The sequence below is a fragment of the Oncorhynchus gorbuscha genome, linkage group LG06 (assembly GCF_021184085.1).
Source record: "Oncorhynchus gorbuscha isolate QuinsamMale2020 ecotype Even-year linkage group LG06, OgorEven_v1.0, whole genome shotgun sequence".
Classification (NCBI taxonomy): domain Eukaryota; kingdom Metazoa; phylum Chordata; class Actinopteri; order Salmoniformes; family Salmonidae; genus Oncorhynchus; species Oncorhynchus gorbuscha.
In genome coordinates, this window is record NC_060178.1 from 59,073,725 (window position 1) to 59,098,164 (window position 24,440).

The 24,440-nt window shown below is 46.0% G+C and overlaps 1 protein-coding gene across 4 annotated transcripts in view; it reads left to right on the forward strand.

The window, feature by feature from the left end:
* Positions 1 to 24,440, forward strand: part of LOC124038160 (tetratricopeptide repeat protein 7A-like) — a 47,731-nt gene that overhangs the window by 18,279 nt on the left and 5,012 nt on the right. For all 4 annotated transcript variants that reach the window (XM_046353672.1, XM_046353673.1, XM_046353674.1 and 1 more), the window contains exons 9-20: positions 664 to 727; positions 1,275 to 1,412; positions 1,953 to 2,036; positions 2,765 to 2,869; positions 5,389 to 5,506; positions 5,866 to 5,923; positions 6,352 to 6,424; positions 6,569 to 6,729; positions 13,072 to 13,188; positions 13,443 to 13,549; positions 17,226 to 17,360; positions 19,234 to 19,436. In XM_046353672.1, the coding sequence (XP_046209628.1) occupies positions 664 to 727; positions 1,275 to 1,412; positions 1,953 to 2,036; positions 2,765 to 2,869; positions 5,389 to 5,506; positions 5,866 to 5,923; positions 6,352 to 6,424; positions 6,569 to 6,729; positions 13,072 to 13,188; positions 13,443 to 13,549; positions 17,226 to 17,360; positions 19,234 to 19,436 (1,363 nt within the window). The remainder of the gene's footprint in view (positions 1 to 663; positions 728 to 1,274; positions 1,413 to 1,952; positions 2,037 to 2,764; positions 2,870 to 5,388; positions 5,507 to 5,865; positions 5,924 to 6,351; positions 6,425 to 6,568; positions 6,730 to 13,071; positions 13,189 to 13,442; positions 13,550 to 17,225; positions 17,361 to 19,233; positions 19,437 to 24,440) is intronic.

The following is a 24,440-nucleotide window of genomic DNA, read 5'->3' on the forward strand; positions in this document are numbered from 1 at the left end:
TAGCTAGAAGCTCTGCGGCTAAGGCGTTTATCCATGCTACTATAGTGCTCGGCGATCAACGGTATACTTCAGCCACCTCTCCTATAGAAGCACACGTACTGTACATTGCGTTCACACTTCCATTGCCTTTTTTCCCCACCAAGGCTCCAAGATGTCGCACAGACCATTGCTATTCGGTTACGTCTCCCATGCAAATTGTCGAACTTCAAAGGCTTTGTCGGGGACCTACCTTTGGCCATTCCGCCATCTCTACGATAGGATCTTATGGGTCTGCGCTATCCTCAAGACGATATCAAACCCTACACCCCAGACAACATGCACGAGTGAGAATGCACTCGGGGAAATCAATTGCAGATTTGTTGTCGTGGGTTACTTGTGCCCTGACAGTATCTCGCAATTGTATCTCTAGTTGGTACATCCGGGGCTCAGCCAGAGGGCAGTTAAGATGAGCACATGCACAAACGTGTACGAGTGTACTATACGCGTGCACGTGCGCGTGAGAGACACCTGAGAGAGTGGCGTACTGTCGGGTTGGTCGGTGGGTTGTGTTATATCACCAGAGCAGGTGAAGTAGAAACAGGACGCTCCCTGCGATCGAGCCACGGCGCGGGGCAGTTGCGTGACGTGTCACTTCCTGCTCCCGTTTCCTGTGTTTCCCTGCAGCGTCTTCTGTCCCCAGGACGTGGTTGAGGAGGCCGTGCTCCTGCTGCTCATCACAGAGTCTACGGTGAGACAGCCCTATCTCTCGCTGTGTCTGTCTGTCTGTCTGTCTCTCTCTCTCTCACAAATGTGTGCGTGCACGTACGTACGTGTGTACACGTTTGGTACATGTGTATGTGCCTGCACGTGAGAGATACCTGAGAGAGCCAACTTCCTTGGTCCCTCTCCTTTTTCTCTGGCACTTTTCCCATTCCTCCCACCAATCACTTTGAAGTACAGTATCTCTCTCTCTCTCCCTCCCTCTCTCTTTCCCCCCTGAGTCTATATGTATTGCTGAAATTGCTGTTTACCTTGACATGTGTTGATTGGACATTGATTGGACATTCCTGTGGATATTCTTGTGCCCTCCCCTGCATCTACAATGTGCAGTACGTAGATTCTACGTTGATCTCAAAATGTATTGACAGGAGTTAGGCTGGCTTTCGCTAGTCCTGTCTATACAGGTGAAGGAAAGGACACCAGCAGATTAAGCCACTTCATAGGCCTTCTGCCGCAACAGCCTTGGTATGAATCGGATCCTAGACAGCTATGTGATTCCCCCCCGCCCCCTATAGGCCAGCGGAGACGCAGTCATCAGCCGAGCCCCCGACCATAGGGAGGAGCGGGAGACCAGTCTGCAGGACGCCACCTCTGTCTACGACCTGCTGAGCATCGGCATGGCCAGGAGGGGGCAGTATGCCATGCTGTCTGAGGTAAGCCTGCCATGAAAAAACACTGGAGGCCAAAGTACTGAAACCTAACTAGCTACACAGTGTGAAGGGAAAGCTTTGCCTCTGACAACTGTTTCATGTCCTTGTTGTGTCGTACACTTTTGAGCAGGTTTAGGGACTCTCTCGCTCTTTCTCTAAGAGAATCTCTGTCTCTCTCACCCTCTTTCTCTATTCCTCTCCTTATTATCTCTCTCTCTCTCTCTTTCTCTCTAGCTTACCCAGACTTCTCTCTCTTTACGTTTAGGTTGGCAGTGTTTTTTTCTCTCCAGGCGAATGAGTGAGCACTGCCTCACTAGGCCAGACAGGTGAACCCTCTCACGTGTTGGGGCCCATGCAGGGTATCACTAGTCTTGCTAACAACACGTCGCTGGTTATGTCTGTCTGCCTGACTGACGTCGTTCCTCTCATAGGTGTCATGGCGTGGGCCACTAGTCAAATTAACATCTAACCCTCAACCTTCAACCCCACTCTCCTTCAACAATGTGGGTTAATATCTCATGTGTGTGTGTGTGTGTCCTCCAGTGTCTGGAGCGGGCCATGAAGTTCTCATTTAATGAGTTCCACCTCTGGCACCAGTTGGGCTTGTCACTCATGGCGTGTGGGAAGGTGAGCTCATCGCACACACACACACACACACACACACACACACACACACACACACACACACACACACACACACACACACACACACACACACACACACACACACACACACACACACACACACACACACACACACACACACACACACACTATCCTACTCTAATCTGGCATACTACCTGCTCGCAAGCATATATAATCACTCATCCTCTAAATGTTGCTGTGAGGTTGTGTGTGCGTTAGTCAGTAGAATGTGTGAACCAGAAGGACTGAGTGATAACGAGAGATGAGGAGTGTGACAGATCGAAAGATCTGGAACCGTCCCGAGTGAAACAGGAAAATTGATCTCCTCCCCGGCCTGGCTGCCTGCAGGATGAGGTGACACTGCAGATCAATGCAGAACTCTGGAAATAGGCTGCTCCCTATAAGGATGGGGGAGGGGGAGGGGGGGCTCAGTGTCGTCGGATCTGCTTCTATTTAGGGCCAGCTGTGTGTGTTAGGGAGTGAGAGAGTGTGTGTGTGTGGTGCATTGATGAATGACCTATATGACTCCCTTTCTGTGTTATTCTATACGGAAAGTAAATATGCGTGTGATCTATGCTCCTGTTATATCAGTAGACTAGATTGTCTCTGTCTACACTGTAGGAGAGTGTGCGTAAGCATGAGTGTGTGTGTGTGTGAGAGACGACTTCTCGACGTGTCAGTGACCATGCGTGTGTGCCTGTGTTTTACAGGGTGTGGGCGCCGTGTCTGTGTTCAAGGAGTGTGCCAGGATGAGACCCGAGGACCCCTCACTGCCCATGTTGGCCGCCAAAGTCTGCATCGGCCAACTGCACTGGGTGAATGACACACACAGTCTCTCTCTATTTCACGATACCTTTACACGACAAGCTATGCATGCCATCCATACGGGCCGTCGGTCACCATTCAGATTTGCCGCAACCATTATTACATAACCGCGCTCCACACGAACGCCCACCTCCGCCCCAACCACTGTGATAACCAGCCTGGCCTGTTGTTTATCCAGGAGGGGGGTAGTGTAGGATTAGGAGACGCATGGTGGCATGGCAACAGAGGGGCTAGAGATCAGATGTGGCTAGGGAGACTAAGGAGCTTACAGCCTTACAATCACAATAGGATACTATGGGACCAAAGAGCAACAAATTACACACATCTTGACCCTTGGAACTACACATTTGCACTGTATTATCTGGAAGTCTGGGACTTTGGGACTAGAGTCATTCGAGGGTCTTTGACCCCTAGTTGGTAGGAGTGGAGTGACCAATAGGGATTTGTGTCCGACTGTGGAATGTTATTTTTATTGTTGACAGAAATATATATGATTTTTGTTGCATTATTTGATTGTAAAAATTACATTTAGGGAGTTTAATAAGGGAAAAAAAAATTTTTTCAGAATTTTCCAAATGTTTTCAATATTATTACGCTGAACAAAAATATAAACGCAACATGCAACAATTTCTAAGATTTTACTGAGTTACAGTTCATATAAGGAAATCAATCAATTGAAATAAATCAATAAGGCCCTAATTAGGCCCTATTACATGACTGGGAATAGTGGCTGTGCAAAGTTGCTGGATATTGGCGGGAACTGAAACAAGCTGTCTTACACGTCGATCCAGAGCATCCCAAACATGCTCAATGGGTGACAAGTCTGGCACATTTTCAGCTTCCAGTAATAATGTACAGATCCTTGCAACTTGGGGCTGGGCATAACCCCACTGCCACCATGGGGTACTCCGTTCACAACATTGACATCAGAAAACCACTCGCCCACACAACGCCATACACGCTGTCTGCCCAGTACAGTTGAAACTGAGATGTATCCATGAAGCACAAGCATTTCGCTACACTCGCATTAACATCTGCTAACCAGGTGTATGTGACCAATATGATTTGATTTGATTTGATTTGATTTGAAGAGCACACTTCTCCAGTGTGCCAGTGGCCATCGAAGGTGAGCATTTTGTCCACTGAAGTCGGTTACGATGCCAAACTGCAGTCAGGTCAAGACCCTGGTGAGGATGACGAGCACGCAGATGAGCTTCCTGAGACGGTTTCTGACCGTTTGTGCAGAAATTCCTCGGTTGTGCAAACCCACATTTTCATCAGCTGTGCAGGTGGCTGGTCTCAGATGATCCCGCAGGTGAAGAAGCCAGATGTGGAGGTCCTGTGCTGCCGTGGTTACACATGGTCTGCTGTTGTGAGGCCAGTTGGATGTACTACCAAATTCTATGAAACAATGTTTTTTTTTAACACTGTTTTACAACAGTATGCTTAAACCTTTGAAGTATTTGCTTTGCCAGACCTAAAGCATAATGTTTGTTTTTTAAATGTTGTTTTATGTTCTAAATCTAGAAAAACATGCTAACGGAATTACCCCTGGAGAATTTAATAATGCATATTTGAATAATCTTATGTTAGTATTAAACAATAAAATTTTAAAAAGGAATTACTGGAAAATATAAACAAACTGTTGAGATTAACATTATTTAAAAGCTTACAAACAGGGTTGTCAAACTATTTTAAATGTCTTGGGGAAAAAATAGCATTTTTGGGTGACATTTATGTCATTAAACGTTATCTAAAAACGTGTCACCTCCGTTTTGTTTCATATTTGCATATGTTGTAGCTTAGATCCTAATTTGACATCATCTGAGTTGGGTCATTTGTGTTGTGCCCGCCATCGGTAGAGACACAACATGCTCTTGAATAAAGGAGCACCTTTATCTCCTAAATGTTTAGCCATTTCCATGGGCAAATATCTTTTGTTTAAATCAAAATGGACACTGTCAAAAAGGAACTCAATTCAAATGGATATATCCCATAATAACATAATGGCTCTCTTTCTTTCTATTGTATGGAACTTTGTTGATAGTGTCCGTATTCTGAGGAAGAGAGGGATAGAGAATGAGGAGGAGGAGGATGATGAGGGAGGGGAGAGATGGAAAGAGAGAGTAAAGGGGAGGGGGACAGTCAGGGAGAGTCTAAGCAGCTGTCCTGCTGTTCTGCTGGCACCGTGTCAAAGGCAATTCACCGACCCCTCCCCATACCTCACACTGAGTGACACGGTTTTATCTCGTCCCAGCTCAGCCACACGGGGGACTCTAGTGCTCTGTTCTTCACCTGAATCTACAGTGTCCTTAAACTAACCACACACTGCCCACGATACAGCCCTTCAGACTATACAAGCTCACTAAACAAGACAATCCGAAACCAACTGAACATGCCTTTTAAACCCTTGATCTCATAGTTGAGCTCACAAGGTTAGTAAGTACTTCAGCAGACTAGACCCATACCACATCGGACCGTTATCTTTGCGTGTATCTGTGTGTGATAGCTGGAGGAGGCTGAGGCCCTGTCTCAGAGTGTGGTGTCCATGGGAGAGGAGGCTGCAGAGTTCCTGTCCCGTGCGTACCTGACTGTGGGGCTGTGCTGCAGTCTGCAGGCCTCTGACGGTAAGAGACACCACTATGAGCTGCTCTACGAGGCAGGATTGGTTTCCTCTAACAAACGGTGGCCCTTGTCCCGATTCACCGGGAATCCGCCATTGAGAGAACCCACTGAACTCACTCGTCCTGATAATCCACACTTTCATTAATTCGCCTTCCCCGTCGCCTGTGCAGTATTTCATTCCGAGGTGAATTGTGTAGGAATGAATATGATTTGGTACTCACAAAGGGCGACTAATATTTTCAGGATTTAGAACTGTGCGAGAAATACCGTAAACCTCATTATAATCCACCATGAAAATGTCGCCCAAAATGCCTTGTTTTCCACTGATGGATTTGTCCATCTGTACCTAATCTCTCTCCAGCCACTCTGAAAGCTGATCGGGATGGGTTCAACAGACGAGCACTGCAAAATCTGCATAAGTACGTACCAACCTCTCTCTGTCAGTCTAAGTAAGTATCCTTTGCCACGAGGCTTGGCTTGTGCAATTCAGAACGGCTCATAGGAGCAGGAGCCCGTCTCCTGTTTCTGTAGATCGAGGCAGCTTGATGTACAAGTACACCCCCTGGACAGCACGCTAGTCTATCACAGGGCCTTATCCCAAATCTATCTCCTTAATGTGCTGAATGCCAAGCAGAGACACATCGGGTCCCATTTTTACAGTCTTTTGTGTGACTCAGCCGGGGATCAAACTCCCAACCTTCCAATCTCTGGGTGGACAATCTAACCACAAGGCCACTCTGTCAATCTAGGTTGGTTTTAACCTGTGTGTTTGTTTTTATAGTCAGCGTACACTACAGTTTGTGTGTTATTCTGCATTGTCATTGAGTGTGATCTCTCTCCTCTGAAGAGCCCATGCACTGGATCCCCATGATGCTAAGATTGCTCTCTACCTGTCTCTCCAGCTGGCTCTTGTACGCCAGGTCAGTCAGCACTGCCACACACACATATACTGTAGTACACACACCATTACGGCTCCTCATAGTGGTTCTCCATCTTTGATCTTCTGCGTCTCTTGTCCTTCGGTTTCTCCTCTCCCCATTCACTGTGGGTATGTGTGTGAACAGGTGGCAGCTGCCATGGATCCCCTGCAGGTGGCTCTGTCTCTGCGTGGGGACGACCTGCACTCGCTCCACCTACTGACCCTTCTGCTTAGTGCCCAGAAACACCACCAACATGCCCTCGAAACCCTCACACTAGCGCTCAGCCAACACCCTGAGAACTTCAAGTAGGTCGCCACTCTCCTGTATTATGGAACTGTGTGTGTGTGTGTGTGTGTGTGTGTGTGTGTGTGTGTGTGTGTGTGTGTGTGTGTGTGTGTGTGTGTGTGTGTGTGTGTGTGTGTGTGTGTGTGTGTGTGTGTGTGTGTGTGTGTGTGTGTGTGTGTGTGTGTGTGTGTGGGGTGAGAGAGCCTAACTCTGGTGTGTGTCACCCAGCCGGGTGCTCTGGAGGCCCAGGCCCAGACCTTTGTGTGGGGATAGGGTGTCTGAGCTCCTCATCAGAGCCACACACACTCGCTGAAGGCCTTATTTAGATGTGCCAGACCGGGCATCCGCACTGCGCTGAGGAGTCTACCCTCACACACCCTTACCCTTTTCACACTGCCGCACTGACCCCAACTCTTCCATGTAGGTTGGAGTTGCAGTACTCCCTCTCTCTGAGAAGCAGACAACATTATGCAGTAATGAAAAACCACAGACACACATTATTAGTCGATCATGCAATTGGCCCATGCCACAGTGTTGCCTTGCTATAAGAAGAATATGCATATTTGAAAGCCACGTGCTATTTTGAGTATTTCGCAGTGCCACCTCACCCTAGAGTCTGCAATAATGATCTAAGACACATGTTCTTCACAGCACGACCATTTGGGGTCAGTGTTGGTCTCTATGGTGTCAAGAAGAGAGGGGTACAGTGAAAATAGATAGCGGTAAATTAATATGATATAGAGACAGATAAATAAGGAGATATGGAGTCAGAGAAGGACAGAGCGAATCAAACATTGTTGCATTTATATCGTATTTGTAGCTATATATATATATATATATATATATATATATATATATATATATATATATATATATATATATATATATATATATATATATATATTTGGGCACACCTACTCATTCCAGGGTTAAAAAATAATAATAATAATTCTACATTGTAGAATAATAGTGAAGACATCAAAACTATGAAATAAAACCTATGAAATCATGTAGTAACCAGAAAAGTGTTAAACAAATCAAAATATGTTTTATATTTGAGATTCTTCAAAGTAGACACCCTTTGCCTTGATAACAGTTTTACACACTCTTGGCATTCTCTCAACCAGATTCATGAGGTAGTCACCTGGAATGCATTTCAATTAACAGGTGTGCCTTGTTAAAAGTTAATTTGTGGAATTTTGAGCCATTCAGTTGTAGTTGTGATAAGGTAGGGGTGGTATACAGAAGAATGCTCTATTTGGTAAATGTCCAAGTCCATATTATGGCAAGAACAACTGAAATAAGCAAAGATAAACAACAGTACATCATTACTTTAAGACATGAAGGTCAGTTAATCCGGAAAATGTCAAGAACTTTGAAGTTTCTTCAAGTGCAGTCGCAAAAACCATCAAGCACTATGATGAAACTGGCTCTCATGAGGACCGCCACAGAAAAGGAAGACCCCGAGTTACCTTTGCTGCAGAGGATAATTTCATTAGTTACCAGCCTCAGAAATTGCAGCCGAAATAAATGCTTCACAGAGTTCAAGTATCAGACACATCTCAAAATCAACTGTTCAGAGGAGACTGCGTGAATCAGGCCTTCATGGTCGAATTGCTGCAAAGAAATCTCAACTATTTCTTTTTAATTTTTTTATTTAACCTTTATTTAACTAGGCAGTTAAAGTCAGTTAAGTCAGTTAAGAACAAATTCTTATTTACAATGACGGCCTACCAGAAGACAAAATGCCTACTAAAGGACACCAATAATAAGAAGAGACTTGCTTGGGCTAAGAAACACGAGCAATGTACATTAGGCCAGTGGATATCTGTCCTCTGGTCTGATGAGTTCAAATTTGTGATTTTTGGTTCCAACCGCCTTGTCTTTGTGAGATGCAGAGTAGGTGAACGGATGATCTCCGCACGTGTGGTTCCCACCATGAAACATGGAGGAGGAGGTGTGATGGTGTCGGGGTGCTTTGCTGGTGACACTAGCGATACGCCATCCGATCTGGTTTGCGCTTAGTGGGAGTATCATTTGTTTTTCAGCAGGACAATTACGCAAAACACAACTCCAGGCTGTGTAAGGGCTATTTGACCAAGAAGGAGAGTGATGGGGTGCTGCATCAGATGACCTGGCCTCCACAATCACACGAACCTCAACCCAATTGAGATGTTTTGGTATGAGTTGGACCGCAGATTGAAGGAAAATCAGCCAACAAGTGCTCAGCATATGTGGGAACTCCTTCAAGACTGTTGGAAAAGCAGTCCTCATGAAGCTGGTTCAGAGAATACCAAGAGTGTGCAAATCTATCATCAAGGCACAGGGTGGCTACTTTGAAGAATCTAAAATATAAATATATTTTGATTTGTTTGACACTTTTTTGGTTACAACATAATTCCTTATGCGTCATTTCATAGTTTAGATGTCTTCACAATTATTCTACAATGTAGAAAATAGTAAAAATAAAGAAAAATCCTTGAATGAGTAGGTGTGTTCAAACTTTTGACTGGTATTGCATATGTATATATATGTATAATTTAAAGCTTATATTTAGTCATTTCTCTCCCTCATATGCATATGCAGACACGTTCCTTCTCCATAGAGACATTTGACTGACCCATTTAAGAGCTTTTTGTCAGGCTCAGCCCGTCACAGCCCTCCCTGCGCCAGGAATGCCCATCGCCCCGGTCACCATGAGGTCATATCGGCGGAGGGAGCAGTCAACATCTGTTGTTAAATAGAAGAATGTGTGAAGAATTTGTGCTGAAGAGGATTTAGTTTGAATAGCATACGTACACAATGACATGCATGTACAGTATGTGCACGCATGTGCATGTGACGCTAGTCATCGGATTTCTGCAGCACAGACTGTCAATTTGTTGTAGCACACACTGAATCATTGTGCTTTCTCTCTCACTTTCTGTCTTTCTTGGTCCCCAAATAGAAGGCATTTACTCTACGATAAAAATACCCGTGTACACACACGTTCCTGTAGTGTACAGACGCAAATCTCGATTCATTTCTCACGTCTCGTACGCCACATTTACATACATCATTTACATTTAAGTCATTTAGCAGACGCTCTTATCCAGAGCGACTTACAAATTGGTGCATTCACCTTATGACATCCAGTGGAACAGTCACTTTACAATAGTGCATCTAAATCTTAAAGGGGGGGGGTGAGAGGGAATACTTATCCTATCCTAGGTATTCCTTAAAGAGGTGGGGTTTCAGGTGTCTCCGGAAGGTGGTGATTGACTCCGCTGTCCTGGCGTCGTGAGGGAGTTTGTTCCACCATTGGGGGGCCAGAGCAGCGAACAGTTTTGACTGGGCTGAGCGGGAGCTGTACTTCCTCAGTGGTAGGGAGGCGAGCAGGCCAGAGGTGGATGAACGCAGTGCCCTTGTTTGGGTGTAGGGCCTGATCAGAGCCTGGAGGTACTGAGGTGCCGTTCCCCTCACAGCTCCGTAGGCAAGCACCATGGTCTTGTAGCGGATGCGAGCTTCAACTGGAAGCCAGTGGAGAGAACGGAGGAGCGGGGTGACGTGAGAGAACTTGGGAAGGTTGAACACCAGACGGGCTGCGGCGTTCTGGATGAGTTGAAGGGGTTTAATGGCACAGGCAGGGAGCCCAGCCAACAGCGAGTTGCAGTAATCCAGACGGGAGATGACAAGTGCCTGGATTAGGACCTGCGCCGCTTCCTGTGTGAGGCAGGGTCGTACTCTGCGGATGTTGTAGAGCATGAACCTACAGGAACGGGCCACCGCCTTGATGTTGGTTGAGAACGACAGGGTGTTGTCCAGGATCACGCCAAGGTTCTTAGCGCTCTGGGAGGAGGACACAATGGAGTTGTCAACCGTGATGGCGAGATCATGGAACGGGCAGTCCTTCCCGGGAGGAAGAGCAGCTCCGTCTTGCCGAGGTTCAGCTTGAGGTGGTGATCCATCATCCACACTGATATGTCTGCCAGACATGCAGAGATGCGATTCGCCACCTGGTCATCAGAAGGGGAAAGGAGAAGATTAGTTGTGTGTCGTCTGCATAGCAATGATAGGAGAGACCATGTGAGGTTATGACAGAGCCAAGTGACTTGGTGTATAGTGAGAATAGGAGAGGGCCTAGAACAGAGCCCTGGGGGACACCAGTGGTGAGAGCGCGTGGTGAGGAGACAGATTCTCGCCACGCCACCTGGTAGGAGCGACCTGTCAGGTAGGACGCAATCCAAGCGTGGGCCGCGCCGGAGATGCCCAACTCGGAGAGGGTGGAGAGGAGGATCTGATGGTTCACAGTATCGAAGGCAGCCGATAGATCTAGAAGGATGAGAGCAGAGGAGAGAGAGTTAGCTTTAGCAGTGCGGAGCGCCTCCGTGATACAGAGGAGAGCAGTCTCAGTTGAATGACTAGTCTTGAAACCTGACTGATTTGGATCAAGAAGGTCATTCAGAGAGAGATAGCGGGAGAGCTGGCCAAGGACGGCGCGTTCAAGAGTTTTGGAGAGAAAAGAAAGAAGGTAGCACCTCCATAGGTAGCACAGGAGACCCCCTTGACATGTTTTTATTGAGATTTTACCTGAAAATGCAGTACTAGCCGGTTGCATTCTTAAATGGCCGGCGTGGCTTTATAAGTAAACAGCTGGGAAACGCTACTGTGTTTTTATCTCTCTTTTTCCCGTCTTTTTTTTTTTATCTCTGTCTTTGTTTGAAATTGTTATCAGCTAGTAAACAGGCATTTTTAGCACAAAGCCAAAGAGCTGAGGAAGCTGTGGAAAGGGAGGGGGGAAGGGAGGCGAGAGAGACAGAGAGAGAGAGAGAGTGTAGTCTCGCAGTTTGTTCTAAAGAAAATGATTAATCCCAGGCTTTGATTCTGCATTCATCTTGCGGCATGTCACAAGATGAGTGTGCTTGCACACACACACACACACACACACACACACACACACACACACACACACACACACACACACACACACACACACACACACACACACACACACACACACACACACACACACACACACACACACACACACACACACACACACACACACACACACACACACACACACACAGTAGGAAGCCCACTAACACACGGCACACCACTCCTCTACTAAACGCTGCTCTGGCCGGTAGCTAATAGGAAACCCACTGGCCCCGCTGACAGGTGTATCCGTAACACCACGTCTATCAGCAACAGTTTTCATCCTCATGTCAGATGACACTTCGTGCATATCTCTCGCCCCTCCATCCCTCCCTCCATCACCCCAGCCCTTCCACCCACCCGTTAACCGGTAACGAGCCACATTTCACCGGGTGTTTTTCCCCTGCTGCGGGGCCGTCTGGCTGTGCTATTGATCACCAGTGCTATCTTTAGGCTTGGACGATATATACCGTATACCGGGGTATTTTCAATTACTGACGGTATAATTTTGGGTTGGGGGCATCCCCGCCTTGCGGGTGCTGCGGGGGTGCGTGCTACGCCATTGCCTAAAACTAACTGAGTTAAGTATAACTATAAGAAATCTTAGCTGTGTCAAATCAATTATGTCCAGCTCAGGGCTCCAGCTATGCATTTGGTTTGCTAACTTGCTAGCTAAGTGGCTAGATGTCAAGATCAAGCTTCTTGGTTACAGCAGAGACATTCAAACCCTTCCTGAATCAAGACCCCTGTTGCCTAACTTGTTTTGCGAGTCAAACTATAGCGCCCACTGTGTGCACTTCCGGTAATACCGTATACCCTGGTATGGTGCAGAAATGGTATGACTGTAAGAAAATCTGGATAGTTCCCAACCCAAGCTCTCTGTCAGTAAAAGGTGAGCAGAGAGAGGAATAATTTGAAGAGACTCCAGTTGGGGGAGCAGGGAGACAGGAAGAGACAGACAAACTGCAGGCAGACAGACAGGCATCCGCTTTGGGGCTTCTTTCTCTCTCACGGATGAGTAAGGGCCCTGACTCTTTCTCTCTCCCTCTTTTTGTCTTTTCCCTTCACATACTTGTACCTCTCTCTTCCCTTCCCAGCTCAGCCTCCCACTGTAGCATATTGTAACCCTCCAGACTCACACAGTTCCTATCTGTTTAAAAACAGAGGACCAAAGCTCTATGAACAAACAGTGATAAACATGCTTATCCTATATGATGGTAGCATCAGGTCCTGGTTGACGTGCCAACGGTATGTGCTGACCTAGCAAACACATATTGTGTCAACATTGAGCCAATGTCGTGTGTGTGTGTAGGGGGGGGGGTTCCTGATGTGTCGAGTATATGGTACAGCACACCAATGTGTGTATCGATGTGTAAAGTGCTAATGGTGTACTAATTGATGCATGCTGTGTTGATGTGTTGCTGTCTGTGCTCCTTGTCACTCAGTCTGCTGTTCACTAAGGTGAAGCTGGAGGAGGCTCTGTATGGGCCGGGCGTAGCACTCCAGACCTGCCAAGACATGCTGCAGCTATGGCAGAGCCGCTATGACTTCACACGTACCAGGTGTGTGTCTGTGTCTATATGTCTGCCTGCCTGCCTGCCTCTCTGTTTATGTGGTTAATGAGTGTGTTACATGTCGGTGTCTGTCTCTTGTGTCTATAATGTGTTTGTGTTTCATGTGTGGGTGTGTGCATGCACGTGTGTGCTCGTGAGTGTGTTTGTCTACTGCACTGGGTGCGTGGCTATAATGGCTGCTGCTGAGTGGGAGCTGGGAAGGATTCTGCTGTGTATTGATTAGCTGCCATGTGGTGTTGCAGTGAGGGGGATGACAGCAGCAGTATCCACCCACCAGAGCCACTTGCACTCAACCGCAAACCCAGTGGCCTCCACCTCACCCTGCCAGACTTCCAGGACAGTGAGACTGGTTTGTACTGTCCACAGCCTCTTGGGTGTATTGACGTCCATGTAACCTTTGTTTAGACAGGTTTGTCTCATTGAGATAATACACAAATCTATTTTAGCAAGAGCGACCAGCATTTGGATAGTGTATCTTTACAAAATATGATCTGCTGTTTGTAAAAGAGGGGTTTTCGTGTATGTGTATTGATTCAGAATGAACTGTTCAAGGACCAGAGTCCGTATCCACAAAGCATCTCAGAAAAAGAACCTAAGAATGTTGTTAAAACCTGGGGCCATATCCACAAAGCCCTTTGAGTAGAAAAGTGTAAGTGCTGAGAATAGAGACATTTTACTCCTACTCTTATGGGTAAAAATAAAAGCTACGCATGAAGCCTCTTTAGTCATAAGAGTCCACTATAGTTGACAGGATTTCTGGACACCACATGCAATGTCCTAACCAGTTAAGAGTTACCAGCAGGTATTTATTGATAATAGAGTCAGTGGTTCCTGTGTGTTTTGATTCAACCATAAATAATCTACACCCATATTCAACCATAGGCCTTATATCTTGCACAATTGACAGTTATTTCATGAGGGCTATTTCACATGACATGCCTAAATACTTCTAACCACTAGGATAATAAATAAACTATCGATTATGCAATTATCAAACGTGATTTCAATGTATCCCTCTGGAGCCCAAAATCACGTTGTTTAAAAAAAAGATGCCTGCATTGGGCATGACAATAAATTGGGCAATTGAAAGCATCTTGGGTTTATGTTAACTTTGATTGTGTTTGATGAAAATTATAGGCCTTTCAAACATTGTATACAACTTTGTATGCAACATCATTGTCAAGTGACTTGATTGATGACTACTGTGCCAATGCGATTTCGATATGTTGAACGGGGGTGTGACGAGTGTTTTGATATAACGGCAATGTTGTCAAAATTCTGCTTTCAACGACTTTCAGAATCGGTTAAAAAAAAAAAAAACGTTATGCATACCAACATATTAGCACAGAGTTTTGTACTGTCTTTGATATTGGGCAATAATTAAGGGTAGGCAAAGTGACTGCGTCACGCGAAAATGATATCAAAACGTTTTATAATTGAAGGACAACAAGGACAACAAAGGCAATGAATGAACAAGGACAACAAAGGCAATGAACGTAATCGCCATCTTTCCTTTGCGGTACCTCAGACTGTCGTGGTTTTAAGGAAAGATAGCGATGACACACATTAACGTTGACATTGTTGCAAATTATGGGGAATAACCAATCGCGACGAGGCATCTCCAACTGTGAACTAACTCTGTCACGCTTCAGACAACCACCGTGACTGTACATAAAATGTTGCAGTGGTAAAATATTTTATATAATTTTCGCCTGACACGATCACTTTACCTACTCTTAATTATTGCCTAATATGTTGGCATGAATAATTGTTTGTATTTGTTTAAAAACCAATTCTGATGGTTGTTTAAAAGCGTAATTTGTACAATATTACCGTTATATCAACACTCTCGTTAAAAATTCTAAATCGCTTTAGCGCAAAAGACAAGCGCCAATAATACGATAAAAATAAGTGACTTGCCGATAATGTTGACAACGTTGCATACAACGTTAGATCTTTCAATCATTTTCATCGAACACAGTCAAAGTTAACATAAGCCCTAGATGCCTGCAATTGCCCAGCGTATAGGTATTGACGCCTACTGTGCCAAAGATAGAGCATTTTTAAACGGGAGTGACGAGTGTGTTGAAATAACAGTAATATCGTCAAAATTACGCATTTAACAGCCATCAGATTTAGTCAAATCCATCCATCCAGACGCCCAACATATTATTTATGAGTGTCAAAGTAATAGTTTCAGGCAAAAATTATATCAAACATTTTACCATTGAAATATGTGATGTACAGTCACATTCACGGTTGTTTTTTGAAACATGCAATTGAGTTCACAGCTGGCGATGTCTCATTGGATTGGTTATTCCCCATCATTTGCAACAAAGTTAATGATGGTAATTACTATGTTTCCTTTGCAGTACCTCAAACAGTCATGATAGCCAGCTGAGATACAGTTTTATGAGTTGATTTTACTCCTGGCTCAGAGATTGTGTAGGCAGTGTCTTTAACATCATCCTCAAATCTACTCTGAGCAGGGAGTCGTTTTTGCCTTAAAACAGGTTTTAACAGGTTCCCTAAGATCTTTTTTTGAGGTCGTGTCTAGACTTGACAGTTCATGCAGCTTTAGATTTCTGATCATTAGAGTTCTGTTGATGGATTTCCGTCCTACATTTAAATGTGTCTACCATGTCCACAGTGTTCCCGGATTTCCTTTTCCCGCAATATATTCAAATGCCGGTATGCATTCTACAAATGGTGGAATAGGCTGAAAATATTCTGATAATCCTCAACAACAACCTTAATCGTCTCCGTATAGGAGATTCGATTGACCGCTCTAACTTTTGCCCTTCGCCCTTAAAAGGCACTCCAGGAAGTTGGGATCATGATCCCAGCACAATTGCAACACCGTTGTCTGTCTCCACACTGTTCTTCAATATACTCTGTCTGTCTACACACATTTGAAACATAGCCAGATCCTTTACAATTGTTACACTGCAACGGCTTGCGGACGAAAGCTCTTACAGCGTATCTTACGTAACAAAGCTTCACATGCGTAGGTATTTGCTCTTTATATGAAAACAACAGGACCGACAGACTTTCTTATTTTTCTCCATTCACCCAGCGGGTCAGACACCAGGCCCCATCCACACCAGGAATTATCTTTAGGTATTCAACCTGAACGTGTGCCGTCACCCCTGAGATGACTCCTTTGACGGGTGCTCTACTCGGGAGTTCAAAACACAAAACTTCTGTTGTTCGGATTCTTTTGAGGCTCCTGGTCACTCTGACAGACTCCACTTTTCCCAGCGCATACTTCACCATTTTCGACACCTCAAACGGGTTTCCCATTTTTGCATCCTTACTAAAAAACAAACACATCCCAACTACAAGCGATTCATTATCGTTCATACACGTGTCCTCCACTCCAATTTTAGACAATTTCCTTTTTGTTCCAGTTTTCATTTGTTTTCACCAACTTTGCTAGATGCGCTGCTTGATTCAAACTCAGCATCCACTTCAGCCATCTTTCCTTTGTCCTCACTCTTCAGACTCTAACTCAACTTTTTATTTTGTGTCTTCCTCTGCTTTTTTTCTTCTTTTGTAAGTATCAGCTAGCTAGCGTTTATGAGGCCGGCAAACACGCTAGGAACATAGTTCTTCCAACGTATATTATATTCCAACGTATAATGAAACGGTTCCTCGGTCCCAAGACACGCGTTTTCTGGAGACTTGTGGGAGGCGTGCTGATGACGTTGACCACTGTATGCACTCACCTGATTGAGTCCAGACTGAGGAGAAATCCGCACACAATGCATCCCCGACCACCTCCTGAAGTTGTCAGACAGATCTGAACACAATCAGAACACAAAGTACCTTTTCAAATGTGATCTTCATATTCTGACAGCAGAAGTCGCATGTAAGTGTCAAGTGTAGACTGAGATGCTTTGTGGATAGGGGCCTAGGCTCTGTGTGTATGTGTACTGACTAAGTATCAACTGTTCCTAGATCAAGCTCTGTGTGTGTGATAGTGTATAGTGCTGTATGTGTGCTATGAACTGTCCCTGGGTCAGGTTCTCAGAGCGGTCCGTCCATTGCTCTATCCCGCCTGGAGCATGCCATGTCAGAGGTGTCAGCGATCAGCTCAGCCCACAAACAGGGCCCCACCTACATCTGGACCACCCTGGAGCGCATCTGGCTGCAAGCAGGTACAGGAGGGAGGGAGTGTACATAACTATCTAGTGTACACTGGAGTCAGCTAGGACAAGCTTCTTATCCACTGAAATTAGCTACAGGAGGGAGTGTAGACTCTACCACCAGAGTGTACACTACTGCTGCCAGCTATAGGAAGCGAGAGAGAGTGCACTCCAATGGAGATAGAGGGCAAGGGTGTGCATCCTACCCTATAATTGTGAACTGAGCAGAGAGAAAGGCCATCACTGTACCGATGGATGAGTTAGGGTCAAGTTCCCTGTGTTGGATTTTAAGCAAAGGTAGTTTTCGTCATCTGGCATTTGTCCCTTCTATTTGACCCTTGAGAGTAATTTCACTGAAAAACCCACTGAACTTTACATCACATGTACAGTAGATACACATATACTGTACCTCAGTCAGTCGTTAGAGGCATCTGTTATATCTCCCTCCCAGCACAGACTGAGCCAGTGTAATGAATGTACCTGTGTGTGACCCAGGGTGTGGTCCCCTCTCCCAGACAGGCAGGCCCAGGCAGGGATGTGTGGCTGGGCAGTCATGCCCATGTCTCTCCCCTCCCTCTCCAGTCACATTCCTCTGTCATGTGGATCATCAATTCCTGCCTCAAATCTCACATCTTGATCGGCCCAACAGGCAGGCAGCACGAACACACACAGCACTTCTCCTCAGGGCAGGACACAACCACCCAGCATGACTTGGCTCCACACACACACGCACGCACGCACGCACACACACACACACACACACACACACACACACACACACACACACACACACGCATAGGCACCGAAACACACAGCCACTATGCATAATCTCACACACACTCACATGTAGGCACAGAGGAGGGACTATTGTAGGTGGATTTGTTAATATTATTCATGTTCTTCATTATGGTGTCAAGCCCAGGTGAGGAATATGAACAATTGTTTATAGAAAATGGGATCCGGAATAGTGATTTTATATTTTCTGAGTAGCGTTATTTGAGGGCATAATAGCGTACGCAAATAGCTCCCATCTGTGTCCACTTTGAAAAACAGATAAACAAACATTCACACACTTTACTTGACTACCGCATAAAGGCATATACGGTGTTGGCGCACACACGCACGCACGTACCACGCGCACACACACAGGCTAAGTGAATGTGTTTTAGGCAAGCCTCCCCTCAAGAGTTTCTAATGGTTAAGCTGTCACCACTCTGTTGTCCACTCTCCCCCAGAGACAGCTCTATCCCAATGTCCTGCCCTCCATTGGTCAGTGGTGGCCTGAGGGAGGGGCCTGTTAATGGCCCACTATCCAGCCTGTAATTGGCCAGCGTTGTGCTTGCGGGAGTGTCTGTGCTGAGGGCAGCCTGGGGTTTGTCTTGAGCCACAGCAGCAGCATGCAATGCCCTTATTTAGGCATGAGCCTCATTACTTCCCAGGCACTGCATTCTGGTCATGTTTCTGTGTCTGTCAGGGTAAATATGCGTCTGTATCTCTGTGCCTATGACAGAATCTTCTTTCAGTCCATTATGTGGGTATGTGTCCAATGTCATGTTGGTACAGTATGTGTCCTATGTCATGTTGGTACAGTATGTGTCCTTTCCTCTGTTGCGACATATTCCCCAAGTCAACCTTGTGAATGAGAATGAGTCCTGAAACAACATACCTGGTAAAACAAAGAGAAATGAAACAAGAATTATTCATGTCGAACGACGGTGGCCGTGCAGTTGGTGATGTGACGTGTTAGCCTGGCTTTATCAGCACATACTGTTGTCAGCTGTCTCAACCGATGATCGAGCCCTCTCCCCCCTCTCTCTCTCTCTCTCTCTCTCTCTCTCTCTTTCTCTCTGTCTCTCTCTCGCCTCCCGCCATCTCTCTCCCATAGGAGAGTTGTTCATGGCAGAGGGGCGTGTGAAGGAGGCCCAGTTCTGTGTGCAGGAGGCAGCTGTGCTCTTCCCCAACTCCCACTCCGTGCTGCTGCTAAGGGGCCGGCTGGCCGAGCTCAAAGGGAACCAGGACGAGGCCAAGGGTTTGTACGATGAAGCCCTGGCCATCCACCCCAACGGACACCGCATACTGCTGCACCTGGTGAGAGAGAGATAGACACACACATACGTGTAACACAGTTTTGGTGAGACGCACACATGCACACTCACAGTCCTGGTAAGAGTCACCACACACAAAGACCTGGGGCACATCAACAGGCCTATTATCCTCAGTAATAACAGATAACCATCTTGAAAATATTTCCTGTGAGCCACAGCACTCTGTAAGAAATGGTCCAATCATAAAGAGTCCCAGATCTACCTCTCCCCCCAGATCTCCCTCTCCCCCCTCATCTCCTGGATCCAACTCTCCCATTACCCTACATGCTGTCTCCATAGTGACCATACATTGGTTGTGTAGCCGTAAATGCTTCTCTGGCTTAAACAGTGGCCGCAGTGTGACCACATAAGGCCAGTACCTTTCTCTCGCTCGTGTGCGTGTGTTTGTGTGTGTGTGTGTGTGTGTGTGTGTGTGTGTGTGTGTGTGTGTGTGGGGGGGGGTGAGAGAGGGTGAGAGAGGGTGTATTATGTGTGGGGTGAGAGAGTGTGCTCTTGGCTTCCATATTTGGCCAGTGGGAGTACCAATCCCTGGGGTGAGGAGCTGAAACACAGCCAGCTGGCACTGGCCCACTGTCTCCTATGACAGATCTATATCACTGTGAGTGCGTGTCACTGTGTGTGTGTCCGAGTATGCGCCTGCATGTGTTTTTCTGTGCGTATGTGTAAGCAGAACAGCATGTTATGTGGAGTATAGCCAATCCTGCTTGCTCCAATCCAAGTATTACAATTCAGAACCAATACTGCAGTTTCTCCTCTGAGAGACAGTATCTCCAGTTAGGATGGGACCTTTTTAAATGTGTGTGGGTGCGGTAGGTTCCCCACAATACCCATTCAATTCAACTCTCTGCCTGTACTAGTTTGCTGTTAAAAGGGTTTTGGTGTTCATCCTAACCTCCTATCCCTTAACCGTGGTGGCCATTTTGACATGGTCCTGTTCTCGTTTTATGAGCTTTGTTTACAAGCAAGCTAATAATAACTTGGTTTAACGAGCTACGGTAATTAGAAATGCAGCTAGCTCAACACCGTTAGCGGATGTTCTCCAGACTTGCTCGCCGTTCCGCTCGCTGCCTAGCAACAGCTCATTCTCTCCATCTTTCTGGGCGTTACCCCAAAATATCCTCCCCCAACTCCCCAATAAAACAGTGTTATACCGTGATGATGTTGTCTATATTCAACATAACCAGCGGTTACACCAAGGGAGAGGCTTATCCAGACAATGCTATTATTAGATTCACTCGGCCTATACAGTAGTATTAGATTCACTCGGCCTATACAGTATTATTAGATTCACTAGGCCTATACAGTATTATTAGATTCACTCGGCCTAGACAGTATTATTAGATTCACTAGGTCTTTATACTGTTTGTCAGTCCTATACTCTGTTCTCACACCACCAGCCACAGGAACATGAGGTGTGTGTGTTGGTGTGGGTGTGTGACTGATGTGTAAAGTATGTATCTGTGTCTGTGGGTGTGACTGACGTGTAAAGTGTATGTGACTGACTGATGTGTAAAGTATGTACAGTTGAACTCGGAAGTTTACATGCACCTTAGCCAAATACATTTAAACACAGTTTTTTTTAGAATTCCAGACATTTAATCCAAGTAAAAATGTTTTAGGTCAGTTAGGATCCCCACATTATTTTAAGACTATGAAATGTCAGAATAATTTAAGAGAATGATTTATTTCAGCTTTTATTTCTTTCATCACATTCCCAGTGGGTCAGAAGTTTACATACACTCAATTAGTATTTGGTAGCATTGCCTTTAAATTGTTTCATTTGGGTCAAATGTTTCGGGTAGCCTTCCACAAGCTTCCCACAATAAGTTCCTCCTGACAGAGCTGGTCTAACTGAGTCAGGTTTGTAGGCCTCCTTGCTCGCATATACTTTTTCAGTTCAGCCCACAAGTTTTTATAGGATTGAGGTCAGGGCCTTGTGATGGCCACTCCAATACCTTGACTTTGTTCTCCTTAAGCCATTTTGCCACAACTTCGGAAGTATGCTTGGGGTCATTGTCCATTTGGAAGACCCGTTTGCGACTAAGCTTTAACTTCCTGACTGATGTCATGAGATGTTACTTCAATACATCCACATAATTTTCCTTCCTCATCAAGCCATCTATTTTGTGAAGTGCACCAGTCCCTCCTGCAGCAAAGCACCCCCACAACATGATGCTTCCACCCCCGTGCTTCATGGTTGGGATGGTGTTCTTCGACTTGCAAGCCTATAGATACGTTTGTACCGGTTTCCTCTAGCATCTTCACAAGGTCCTTTGCTGTTGTTTTGGGATTGATTTGCACTTTTCACACCAAAGTACGTTCATCTCTACGAGACGCGTCTCCTTCCTGAGCGGTATGACGGCTGCGTGGTCCCATGGTGTTTATACTTGCGTACTATTGTTTGTACAGATAAACGTGGTACCTTCAGGCATTTGGAAATTGCTCCCAATCATGAACCAGACTTGTGGCGGTCTACAATTTTTTTGCTGAGGTCTTGGCTGATTTCTTTTGATTGTCCCATGATGTCAAGCAAAGAGGCACCGAGTTTGAAGGTAGGCCTTTTAATACATCCACAGGTACACCTCCAATTGAGTCAAATTATGTCAATTAGCCTATCAGAAGCTTCTAAAGCCAAGACATAATTTTCTGGAATTTTCCAATCTGTTTAAAGGCACAGTCAACTTAGTGTGAATTGTGATACAGTGAAATAATCTGTCTGTAAACAAAAATCACTTGTGTCATGCACAAAGTAGATGTCCTAACCGACAAGCCAAAACTATAACAAGAAATTTGTGGAGTGATTGAAAAACTAGTTTTAATGACTCCAAGGTAAGTGTATGTAAACTTACGACTTCAACTGTGTGATACTTTATGAAAGCCAATGTAGGTAGTGTGACTCATCCCCAGGGCCAGTTGGTTGGGTGTATTTTAGAATGGATAGTGATGCTTGGGTTGGGAAGCCAGTGGAGCTGATCTTCCCTGCCCTGCCTTCTTCCTGACTCTGCTGTTTAAATGATTCTCACCACAGCTCTCAATGTCCTCCACATCCCAGCACCACTGCATCCTCTCTCCTCTGTTTTGCTTGCTGCTTCGCTCTGTGTCAGTTAGCTACACATAGGCCTCTTCTCACTGAACCAGCTCTCTTCCTCTCTGTCTCTTTCTCCTTTCTTCTACTCACACAGACACACATATATATTCACAGACGGATGCAGACACACACACACAGACGCATACAGATGTACGGTCAAGGGCAATCACTTCATCTCATAGAATGAATTGTGTTTCAGTGATCCAATGCCCCCCCCCCCACCCCACCCACTCTCTCTTTCTCTCGGTCTCTCTTCTCTCTGGATGGGGGTGGCTGGCAGCTCAGTTGATAATGCAAATACATTATTTATAACACTTCGCTCCTTCTCGGCGCTTTATGGGATTGCCTAGCAACCAGGGAAATATATTCTATTGAGCAATACCTCTGATAACCAGCTAGAGAAAGATAGGAGGAGGGGAGCTGGCTTGTGCCTGGTCGCCATTGTGCATGTGTTCACCTCTTTTCCCCTCTCTCTCTGCATTCTCCCTCCCTCTCGTTCTCTTTCTTTGTTTTGTTTTTCTCTTTCATTCTTTCGCTTTCTCCCACCCCTCCCCCATCTTTCTCTCGTTAGCTGAATGGGCGTGTACTTTAGTGATTGGATTAGCTGGTTCAGCTTGTGTAGTGTTGACATAAGGTGTCTCATATCGGTTGGCTCCCCTGGGTGTATGAGTCAGGTCAGGTCATGAGCAGGTTAGTCCTTTTCCGGAGCGCCCTGAATCTGGCAAGACTAGGGTCAAGCGGGCAAGCGGAGAGACAGGGAGGGGAGATAAAGAGCGGTGATAGAGACAGGGCTACCAGAGAGCTTCGAGGGATAACTAAGGCTCCCAGCAATAGGGCTTTTGGGAATAGGACATTGCAAGGCCAGGGCCCAAGTAATCGTAGCTCACTCTCAGCCCAGCTCCGCCAGCTCAACCAGGCAGGCAGGGATTACATCACCACCACATCTCTGATAGGATTAGTGGGTTCAGGTGTGGGGCGCCACGCTGGGTCACGGCCCGGGCCACCAGGGCATCAAAGGGATGAGCCTCAGATACATACTACTGGCACAGGGCCCTCTCTGCCTGTCTTTTACTCTCTCGCTCTGTCTTGTTGTCCTTCAATCTCTCTACTGCTGTCTCTCGCTCTCTTCCTCTCTCCTCTTTCTCGATCTTTCTCTGTTTCGCTCTCTCTCTACTGCTCTCTCCCCTCCTCTCTCTAAACCCAGGGTTTGTTTTCCTCTGCCTTGTTTACGGCGCAGTATAGGGTGTTTATTTCCTTGAACCATTGACCTAAGAGGATTAGACTTGGCATCATCATGTAAACCCCCGAGGAGCGGAAATACAGTGGTGAAGCCTCACTGTGTGTGCGTGCGTGCGCCAGAAACTTCAAATAATGGAAGAATTGAAACTTCAGAACCGACTCATGGGTGGTTATTTCCCATAAGTCCCCGTGTGTAAATCCTGGTGACAGTAGGGCAGTGGAATGGCAACGAATAGATCAAAGACCCGCTGGCAGTGTGAGATGATGAGGACACCAGTGCCTTAACAATGGCAACACACCCACCGTGTGATACTGTATCTTCCACTTTGTCTCTGCACCCCACCTAAGATCTCCTTCTGTCTTTTCTTCAGTTCTGGTCAGTAGCATAGAAAGCATACAGTAACAACTGTAGGAAAAGGAGTGAGAGAGTCTGGAGTTGCAGCAGAGAGGAACTCGGAGACTGAGAGACAGAGGGAGCAGAGCATCCGCATTGGAGGTTGCGTCAGAGCCCCTAGACAGCTCTCTGAGTTTCAGCCCAATTAATCTGGGGCTTGTGAGCAGAGCCTGCATAACAAGACTCGCCTGTTTGACCTCAGGCAAGCCCTGCACTGGAGGCTGTGTGTGTGTGTTCATGCCTTTGGTCGGTTGCGTGATACCCTG